Source organism: Erpetoichthys calabaricus, chromosome 4 (genome assembly GCF_900747795.2).
Source record: "Erpetoichthys calabaricus chromosome 4, fErpCal1.3, whole genome shotgun sequence".
In the NCBI taxonomy this organism is placed as follows: Eukaryota; Metazoa; Chordata; class Cladistia; order Polypteriformes; family Polypteridae; genus Erpetoichthys; species Erpetoichthys calabaricus.
The window spans coordinates 148,515,155-148,526,514 of record NC_041397.2 but is presented as its reverse complement, the minus strand read 5'-3'; the positions used below and the strand labels follow the sequence as shown (position 1 = coordinate 148,526,514).

Genomic DNA, 11,360 nt, shown 5'->3' with positions numbered 1-11,360 from the left:
ACTTGAATTGAATACTTATATGATCTATTATTTTGTATTTTGTGTTTGAAATTGTTTGCATGTTCTCCCCGTGTCTGCGTGGGTTTCCTCCCACAGTCCAAAGACATGCAGGTTAGGTGGATTGGCGATTCTAAATTGGCCCTAGTGTGTGCTTGGTGTTTGTGTGTGTCCTGTGGTGGGTTGGCACCCTGCCCGGGATTGGTTCCTGCCTTGTGCCCTGTGTTGGCTGGGATTGGCTCCAGCAGACCCCCGTGACCCTGTGTTCGGATTCAGCGGGTTGGAAAATGGATGGATGGATGTTTGAAATTATTTTACATCTCTTTGTGCAGATATGTCTTCACTTTGGCATTAAACAACTCTTTCGCAGTTGATCAATGTCAAAAAAACCCACATAAAATGCAGTTTGTTTCAACATTGTATAATAATAAAATGTGAAACCTTCCAATGGGGCATTCAACACTTTTTATAGGAATTATATGTGTCTGGAGCCACTTCATCCATTTCAGTGATTTGATATGAGAAAGCGTGGGAGAGTACATGAAACTTACTAGCCACTGCCTCGCCCATCTGACATCTTTCTATGACTCTGTACTGGAACAAATGGAAAACACACTGAATGTTTGTTGAATGTTAACTTGATTTGTAAATTGCCCTTCAGTTGCATTTCAGTCTGTGAAGGGTGCATACTAAACTAATCTAATTTTGTTTATTATGCAAATCACAAAGACATGCATGTTTGGTTATTTGATGATTCCAAACTGGCCCAGTTGTGATTATATGCAAGGTTATGCTTGTGAAGAACTGATATCCTGTGTGTGGTTCCTACATTCCCATATGAATAAAAACTCAAAAAAAGAGATCTCCTTAATATCTTTTTAGTTACTCCTAGACAATGAGTTCAGAAAATAACAAAGTCGAGGGATTTCCTTTTGTCTCATGCTTCTTAGATGTTTATCCTAGAAAAAAAAACACCCCAACATTCTCATATGGACAGTTGTTTGTGGTAATAAAACACTTTTCTATGATTAAAAAGTTGTATTCCTTGCTTCTGAATGATACCATTAGTTGCTCTAATTTATATTTCCGTGCTCCACTTAGATCATACTCATTCTAGATGAAAAGGCAAGCAGTGTGGCATAGTGGTTAAGCCTTAGGACTTCAACCCCTTTGGTCAGGGGCTCAAGTCCTACTACTGACACTTTGCGACTATAAGAAAGTCACTTCATCTGGCAGTGATCCAATTGAAAAAACAAAAGATTGTGATCAATCAAAATGTTGTAAATCACCTTGGATAAAGGTAACACTCCAACAGCAAGTAAAAATATTCAGTCTTGAAAGAGGTTAAAACAAGTTTAGAAAGAAATCTCACAAAATATGACATCTTTTCAAACCAAATTCTCCAATTTTGACTTCTTTTACCTCAGTTGTATCTCATGTTTCCTTTTTGTTTAAAGCTATGTTTCCTATGGAATTTATGGAGAAACACCTGTGACAAAAGCTGATTCTCAAATGAAACATAAATGAGAATTTCTTTTAAGTCTCATGAGACATCAAAGATCAATATTTGTGCAGTGAAATATTCCTACAGGATTGCACCTGATCCTAACATGAATTCTCCTTCAGTCCTGAAATGCATTAAGTGAGTTTTATAATGAATGGCTGTTTTACAATTTGTAGGAAAACGATATATGTTAAAAGAAGGCACAAAAGGCCTGGCACTGCTGGCAAAAATGCCATTTTCAGTTAAACATTTTCACCCCTACATGACAATGATGGAGCCCATTAGTAATCTTTTGAAATGTCTTTATCTGTAAATTCCTTAAGCACTAAGACTAAAGTACATTCTTTTTACCGAAAGGAAAGCAGGGCGCCGGTGTGGAAAACATGAGGTCATCTTCTTCAGCCTTGTCATCAATGCAGCAGCAGAAATTACAGCTGCTTCAAGTGTAATTTCTATTTGGCAGAATCCTGAATATTGTGAGATGAGTGCAGTTTTCCTGGGGAGCTCTGAGACCATGGGATCAGTGATCGATCCCTCCTCGGAATTTGACCCATCACTTCGGATGACCACGGGTGCACCAGCGCTCTCTGTAAAAGTTCTGAGTGCCAGCATCCGCGAACTCTACTTGGCGCTGCCTCGTGTCCTGCCGGGTGGATCGAAACCAGCTGTTTGCTGGTCCATTTACTCAAAACATTAGGCACATCCGCTCTCCCTGCGAACTTCAAGGCATTACACAGTGTTTCTGTTTTGGTCTAAATATAAATACAGACCTCCCCACCCCAAGTCACCCCACCCCCTCCTCGTCCGCCACTGCCGGGCTCTTTTCGCTTCTGTCATCCTGATAGCGAGCAGTCGTACGAGCGAGACTTTCTGAGGACATTTTCGCTTGAATTAAACTTTATTTTTTTTTTGCTGGACTTTATCTCAAAGAAGGTCATCGACACATGCAAGCGGACATTTTCTGCCTGACACGGAGAGCGTAGAAGACTGATAAAGGATGGAGGTAACAAAGTTTTCTGTTGCTTTGCATAGCGGAACTTAACCGTCTTGAGGCGCTCGTTTGAACATCACGTGTGGTTTTCAGAAGCCCGACACGCACTTGTCTTTGCCCAGAGTGCGTGTCACTGCATGCCGTTACCTTATCTTTTTTTGTGTAGGGGCGGTTGTGCTTTGGTACGTAGAAGTTAGTCAGTTGTGGATATGAAACTCGGCCGATCTACAAAATTCAGTTAACACTTTTGACAATAACATATGGGCAGACACGCAATGTACCAGTTTAAACGGAAGCTTGATGCGGTGACAGTGTCGTTCAATGAAGCTCAATTGGTACTGTGTTTCTGTATCATTAAATACGTAATTCTGTCAGCAAATAAAATTTTGGTTTGACTACAAAGCATCAATTCTTGTAGTGCTGAGGGACCTCAAGAGATGCAGCGGAATTTGGCAGCATTATCAAAACTGGACTGAGCGTTACGTTCAGACTGTCATATACATTTATAGCTCTTCTTCCCCTTCACCTTTCCAATTTTTTGCCATCATGCCCCATTATTTATTCTCAAATGCTTGATTTTAATAATTCCGAGAAAGGCGGATGCAATTTGATTACATTGATTATATTACAATAATTTTAACACGTGGAACTGGATAGGTCATTTTGTTTTCTTCATATACTTCAAACATAATATTCACTGTCGAATTTTGTTCTTCTTTCTTTAATGGCTATGATTCTTGTCTTTTTTAATCGGTAAGAGTCTATATACCTAAGTATGTGCTACACATTTTCAGGTAGTGAGGCTGACATGTGATCGGCTCAACCTTCTGCATTGTAAACAAAATTTTTTTCATACCTGACATTTTCAAAGTGAAACGATCGCTACAATTACTCTCTTTGTTTTTTAAAAAAATTGCTGAAAACATTTTAACATGCTAAACCGCAATGACTTTTTACTTATGTGCTGCAGATATTATCAGTTCTGGCTTTATCACAAATCATTTGCCTCATACACCCATCCATTTCCTGAATCTGTTCTTTGCAGGGTCAGGAGGGTCAAAGCCTAGCCCAGAAAGCTGGGTACAAGGGAGGGACCAGCCCTGAACAGGGAAGCAGGCCATTGCAACATATATTTGTACATACTCCCACACTCATTAATCGGCCAATTTGAAATCAAAAAATGACTTGACACACTCTATGTTCAGAACATGGAAGGGTGTAATAAAAATTCTTATTTTTAGTTTGTTATAATAATAAGGAGAAAACTGTTGGACGCTATAATGTAATATGCATAATTGGTACCTTCATGAATGTGAGGCTCCTGAACCTGTAAAACACACTTGTACTGTATGATTTAGGGCACCAGACAAATCAGTAGATACAACTAAACTCCTTGAATTTCTATTATGCCTTGATCTACATGTAATGAACAAGTCTTTTACCTGCAACCAATCAACTTTATATATATTACATCATGAAGGAGGAATTGAACAGAATAACCAAGACAAATTCCTTGTTAGAAGAAAAAAGACGGCCTTGCAAAATTCTTGCTTATGTTATAGAGATCATCTTTTAGAGATAATGTTGCATACTTTGTTGTTGCTTTTTCTGAAATTCACAAACCCTAGATGATTTAAGGAGTCACATGGCTTAGATTTTTCAGGTGCACGTTTCTTGTTTTTGCTTCACTTGTTAGATAATTACCATCATAGTGCTTTTACACATGTATTTATTATGTACATGGGCCAGTACAATATTTAAATTCCTTCATTTTTCCTTTCATCCAATTTGAGGACCTATTTTTTCTATTATGGAATTGTAGGAAGCCAAAGTCTATTCAGAAAGCATCAGGCACAAGATCAAAGCTATCCCCAGATTGGACAAATCTGTCACAAGGCAATCAATTTTTTTATCTTTATTTATTTATTTTTTGTATACATGAGACTTACATACAGTATAAAAGCCTAGAGTACTGCACATATATTAAATATAATACAGTTAAGATCAAATGCAAAAGAAGGCCAATGGGAGCATTCATTAAATATTGTAGATGGGTGATACTTGCAGGTGGCATTCTCTGATTTAGGGGTTTATATTGGCACAACATTGTCATTGTCTAGGCAGTGTGCAAAACAATTAACAATATTAATATATATATATTATAAAAAGTGATGTCATGCTTAGACTTTATAATGTACTAGTGAGACTGCATGTAGAGACCTTGGGCACAGTTCTGGTCACTACACTGCATAAATGTCTAGGTAGAACTGGAAGCTGTACTTAGGAGAGCAACCAAGTGCACCCCAGGACTGAAGTAAATGGCCTACTCTGACAGACTCAAGGAATTAAACCATTTTAATCTTAAATACCAAAATATGTATTCAAAGGGACCGTAGAAATTAAGGGAAAACGTATTTAAGACCAAAGCCAGGAAGCATGTTTTCACACAATGTTGTGGGAACTAACTACCTAGTCATGTAGTTGAAGTGGAAACCGTGACAACTTTAAAAAAAATATCTGGATGAGCTATTGGGCATTTTAGTTATTGGCTAATCAAATGTGTTTCAGGGACTTGATTGTCTCCAGTTGATTGTAAAATTTCTCAAGTTCCTAACAGGCAAACTGAAGAAAAATATTGCACAATATGTGCACATATAGTACACGTATGTAGAGTGTTCTGATTAGGAATAGCAGAAAAAGTTTGAAACGAGAACCAGGGGTCATATTTATAAAACTTGCATACAACTTACATCAACTCTTACCCATATGTAAGCAACATTTCTGAGAAAGTGGAACATGATAACACCCTTAATAAAATAGGTAGATGCAGCTAAATGATGACTCACGTGTATAATAATTCTTATCACAGAGCTATTATTATAATGTGCATCAACATGGCAAACACATTAAACCTTAAAAGTGAGGCAATTGATGTACAGATTATTTTCCGTAGTACAGAATTCCTTAATTTTGATTAGATTCCTTTTATGAGGGTCAATGCTGTGTATTTGCACTGAAGAGATTTTTTGGGTTTTCATCAGTTTATATTGGCTACCTGTTGTCACTTCTCAGGAAACTGGCCAACAGGTCAAGAGTATCTCAGCCAAGCTTTACCTGTATTATGCCTGCTTCACTGAAAACCCTAAACTGACTGAGAAGGAACTACATTCAGTTTTCATATTGTGTTGGTGTACATACAAGAAAACAACGTTTTTGCCAACATAAAAAATTAACAACATAAAAAGTCAATTTGCTGAACTGTCTGGTTTTATTAATGTAATCAAGGAAATTAAGTGCACTCATATTTCAATAAGGGCACCTAGTGACAATGAAGCTGGTTTTGTTAACAATAAGCAATTATATTCTATTAATGTACAAGTCAAATGTGATGCCAAAATGAAACTGACAAACATTGTGACTTGTACCCATGATTCATTTATTTTGAGGCATAGTATTGTCAGATGTCTCAGGGTGCTGTAAATGATAGATGGATTGCTGGTAAGGTAACTGGCTGAACCCTCAGTTTTTCATGTGGCCTACACCACACATTGTAACATCAGTCATGTCATTACATGTGCCAGACAGTAGTGGTTACCTGCTCAAACTCTGGTGCCATTTCCCAGAGTGCAGAGCACATGATTTGCTAGCTTAGTTGTGGATTGCAACATAGGACTCCTTAAATGCAGGTTGCAGTGTCTGGATGCATCAGGTGTTATGTTGCTTTACCAACAAATGAAGGGCTGCAGTATTGTGATTGCATATACATGAGGATGGTTAGTGTATTCCATATTTGGTTGTGTCAGGGTGGCACCTGTGGGGTTATTTTTATGTACACATTTACAAGATGATTGTAATTTATAAAGGGTAAATTGCTTAGAAATGTACAAGGGGGCTGCGCCTCCTGCTCGCTTCGCTTGCCAACCCCGGCGTTTTGAACCTGTGCCCGCTGGGCAGCCACGTGTGAGGATGCCGCACGTTTAATACGGAGCGTTCGCCCATGTCACTCTGGGGCCCCCCACTGTTAATACAGAGCTCCGTCCGTACTATTATGCAGTGCATTGTGGACTACTGCGGACCCCGTAGTGTTTCCCATTTCAGTTTGTATCTCGGTCAGTCGAGCTTTTGTTTTTGAAGCTTTTGAATTCCGATCTTCATTATCTGTAACCTGTAACCTGTTTATGATGTTTTACTTTGCTTTCTACTCTGTCTTTCATTTCTGATCTCGCTTTATTCTGCTTTTGTTTCAATGACACCTGGTCCGTGGTGAATATATTTTCCCTTTTTCGAGTAATAATTTTCATTTGTTTGCGATACTGTGATGTTTATCGTACTGTTAATAATGCATCACTGTAATGTGATTCACCTATGCTGTATAGTTTGGACGTGTGAGGATGACGTATGTTTAATACGGAGCGTTCGCCCGTGTCACTCTGGGTCTCCCCACTGTTACTATGAAGCTCTTTCCGAACTATTATGCGGTGCATTGTGGAGCAGTGCGGACTCTGTAGTGTTTCCCATTTCACTTCGTATCTCGTTTAGTCGAGCTCTTTCTTTTTGGAGCAGTGCCTGCCTGGTCTGCGGCATTTCAGACGCACGTTGTAGGCACCTGCGTTCATTAATTATATCCAGGCAGGTGCGTGTTTGTATCTCGGTTACTCGAGCTGTGTCGTGTTGAATCCGTGCCTGCTTTGCCTACGCAGTTTGAGATGCGCGTTGTAGGCGTCCACGTTCATTAGATCTGTCTACGCGGGCTCGGTGTCGAAGCTGTGTTAGTTATTGAGCTGTTTGGTTTTGGAGCCGAGACAGTTTTGCTTCCGCGGTTTCAGACGCGTATCCGTACCATCTCGGGTTTGATGTATGAACCTTTGTGGACTCCGTAGTGTGTCCTGTTTCACTCTGGGGTGGGGTATTGACTCCTCTTGTTTTACTATGTCTCCCCCTGCGCCTTCACCACGCATTAGTGCCACTCACAATATGGCGGCGACGCCTGCGCCTTCCATATTATGTCGGTTTTTACCATTCTGTGTAGGTGCCTTTGCCTTTTGTACTTTACTGCGCCTTCCGACGCACGATGTAGACGCCTGCACCTTCTGGGTCCACCTTCGCTGTGTGGTGTGGACGTTTAACTGTCGTTGTTTCTGCCTTTATATTCTGTATCTCGGTGTGCATGTGTTTCGTGCCTAGGTTTTTTTGAAGCTGTTGCATTCCAGTTTTCATCATCTGTAACCCGCTCTCCATGTGTTCGTCCCCGTTCTTTAATCACTTTATAAAGTTTTACTTTGTTTCCTACTCTGTGTTTTATTTCTGACCTCGCTTTATCCTGCTTGCGGCATGTCAGACGGTTTGTAGTCTGTCTCGTTTTACTCTGGGGAGGGGGGCTTTGTTCTGTAAGCTGCTCTCCATGTATTTGTCCCTGTTCTTTAACCTCTTTATGACGTTTTACTTTGTTTCCTACTCTGACGGTTCGTAGTCTCTCCCGTTTTGCTCTGGTGCGGGGGTCTTTGTGTGGCGCCTGCGCACGTGCGTAGTCTCTCCCGTTTCACTCTGGGGGGGGGGGGGGCTTTGTGTGGCACTTGCGCCCTATGTCTTTTGTGTCCACGGGCAGGTCCCTGCGTCCATATCCGGTTTACCATTCTCGTTTAGTAATATGGATGTACACCAGGTTTTATGAATCTGATTTTTTTGGTGAACACATTTTCCTGTTTTTTGAAATACACAATCTTTCATACTCAAAAGATTTGTAAATGAAACCCCAGGAGATCAAATCTAATACAATAAACACACCAAGATCAAAACCAGAAAATCAGACCAAACTATCATAAAGCCAAAATTAAGAAATGCAGAAAAAAATTCTAATACTGGAATAACTATAATGTTAATAAATGTAAATTCTCTAGGGACACAGATAATAGGGAAAGGCCCAGTGGTAACTTTATACCATTGATCCAGTGATGTCATGCATGTGTACTTCCAGGTTGTTTCCATAGCAATCAAGACAACACTATCAAAATAAACAAAGTGGTGTCAAGAGAAGATGCAAAAAATGATAAACTGTCTCAAAATAAAAACAAACCAAATAATTAATGTCAAAAAGGGATTCATGATCCCAACAAACCATTTTAGTTAGCTAAGTAATGTGCTAAAGCAAGTTTCCAAAAAGGAATGAAAAAGTGTAAACAAAATAAATTCACAAAATAAAGAAAAGAGAATAAAAAAGAAAGTATGTCTAGGATCACACTAGAGCATAAATATATTAAGCATTGATTACTTTGTGTATTATTAATAATAATAATAATAATAATAATAATAAAATAGCTCAACTGGTAGAGATTCACAAGATTGCTATCCCTTGAGGTAAGAAATGTATTAAATGTCAAAAATGACTGTTAGTTCCGATGAAGAAGTGTTTCATGAAGAATCTTTTTAAATACAATGGTTCAAGATTTTTGACAAGTACTCAGATGTGAATTACAATATGTTGTTCTCTAGGCAGAGTAGCCAGGACATGCTATAGGAGAAACGACTGACAAAAAAAAATTTTTTTATCTTGATATCCTGTCACAACTCTAAGATATGTATTAAGATATTTTATATTTGAAGCATAAATAAGTTCATTGGTTAACTCTCACAGATCCAGCATACTGATTCCAATTCCCAGATGTTGGGGTTCTTGGAGTTTGCACATTCTTCACAATTTTCCTCCTGTACTCCATTTTTTTTTCTTCCACAAAAATAAGACATGGGAACTTGATTGATTACCAACTCTAAATTGCCTCCGTGAAATTGTGATTGGGTTTGTGGGGGACATGTGCCTGGGGCTGGTTTTAGTTCAAGAATGTTTCCTACATGACTTTGTAATGTCATCATAAGCTCCAGCTCTCAGTGATCCTAAATTGAATGAATATAGGGTTTAGTAAATGTGAGATATTCATTTTACTGGTACATGAAAGTCAAGTTGCTACTGTACAGTATTAAATAAATTACTTTTCAGTTTTTTGGAAGAAGGTACTTTTTAGCAAACACTTTTGCCTAACTTTTTTTTCTTTAAAATCAAGCCTTTAAAGGGAAGGTTTACCTGTATGAACTCATAACATCTACCACAGCTTGTAATAATACCACCTAAAACTATTTTTAGAACAGGCTCAGGCTTTTAATAGTTTTCATTTTCTTTTGAAATGACCAACATTGCACAAAAAATCTCACTGATTCATTGTTCTTTTAACAGTGAAGCAAATATCAAAATTACATTTCCAAAAACAGCTTTTTAAACACCTAAATGCTTAAAAAAATACTACAGTACTTCTTGCCAATGCATATTGACCATACCTTTTGTAGCAGTTTTCATACTCACAGGAGGCAGGACGAAACAATGCCTTCCACTATTGGTCTTCAAGACAGGAAATGAGCTGTTTGAACTAGAAAGGAATCAGCTAATTTGATTGCTGTTTATTTTCTGCTTGCTTTTAAAACAACAATATGATATTCTAAATTGAACTTTGATATAAAATTACTAATTTTACTAAATTGCAAATTGCAGAAACAAAAATGATTATAGCAGTCATGTGAATGAGGTATGTTGTTAAAGTATGCGAGCAGGTTTTTTTTTTATAGCACATGGAGAGTAAAGTGAGAAATACAGTATGTTAGACTTATTAAAGTATTTTTTGTACAAGTAAGTGATATGGAAGTTGATCTTCCAGTTTACACAGGCCTTTTTGTTAAAATGAGCTAATAAATAAAAAGGCAAAGTTTTTGTTTACAGTAACCTGCATTGTTAATGTTTTTTTTATGTGCAAAGGTGTGCGCTGAACCAATGAAAATTCTTCAATACATACATATTAAAGGGGAACTTTTAGGAAAATATAAGCACTTTTTGTTTCTTAGCTTTTTTGCTCAGTAATATTTTTGCATAGAACCAAGGGAAATTTTGGAATATTTACTGACATATTACAGTTCTACCATTCTGTGGTGTGAATGTTATTATAGTACATTTATCTATTACAATGTTGATCTTATTTTTTTAGGTTATAGCTATGTTAATGTAACCTGTCTGATTGAGACATTTTAAGGAAGTTGTGTTTGACTAGAAAGTTAGACTAGTTTGAGACATTGCACTAACACACCTTTTTCAGTCTTCATTAGTTGGACATTCTATCAGAACTGCATTTGCTAATCTTACATTCCTTTCTATTAATACCCACACATGCATCATTGGCATATGCATATTAGAGTAACAGTACTAGATTTTATAATACAAATGTTTTTCAAAATGACTGTAAAGGGTCTGAATCATGTTCTAGTAGCATTTAAAAACAGAATTGTAAAAGGACATCATGATGAGCACAGTAATACTATAAAATGAGCACATCTGATCATTTTTATATTCACTTTTACTGTGCATGGGAAACAACAAATATTGACAGGGTCACAAGGTTGGTCCTCAACCACATTACCACTAATAGTGAAAAAAAAACACATGTAGCCATGAAAATAGGTCAGTTTTAAAGTGGTGCTTAGCTGAGGACTGTTGGGTGAAAACGTACACATTCTGCCATTGAAGGACTACTTTATCATTTCTGAGCTAATGAATGACAATGGTTTCAGGCTACTTTTCCAGGTAAAGAGTGTTTAGAAAGAGAATTATATTGCCCAGTGTGGCTTTGTTACAAAAGCGTACAGCAAAAGGCTTCATGGCCATATAATCATCGCACACATAGTTTGAAAAGTTGTGCATTTCTTGTAGTTGCATGAATAAGCATTTGTAGTGTGACCACAAGGGGGCACTGATGGTGAACTGCAAATATTAACACTGAGATCAACACTGATTAATTAGATTTCAACCTATCTTAGACAGGTAGCACAGCTAGT

The 11,360-nt window shown here is 37.8% G+C and overlaps 1 protein-coding gene across 1 annotated transcript in view; it reads left to right on the top strand.

The window, feature by feature from the left end:
- The first annotated feature begins 2,307 nt into the window (after positions 1 to 2,307).
- LOC114650320 (capZ-interacting protein-like) overlaps positions 2,308 to 11,360 on the top strand; it is a 134,291-nt gene continuing 125,238 nt past the window's right edge. Inside the window, exon 1 of the mRNA XM_028799884.2 lies at positions 2,308 to 2,504. Within this exon, the coding sequence (XP_028655717.1) occupies positions 2,499 to 2,504 (6 nt within the window). The 5' untranslated portion in view covers positions 2,308 to 2,498. The remainder of the gene's footprint in view (positions 2,505 to 11,360) is intronic.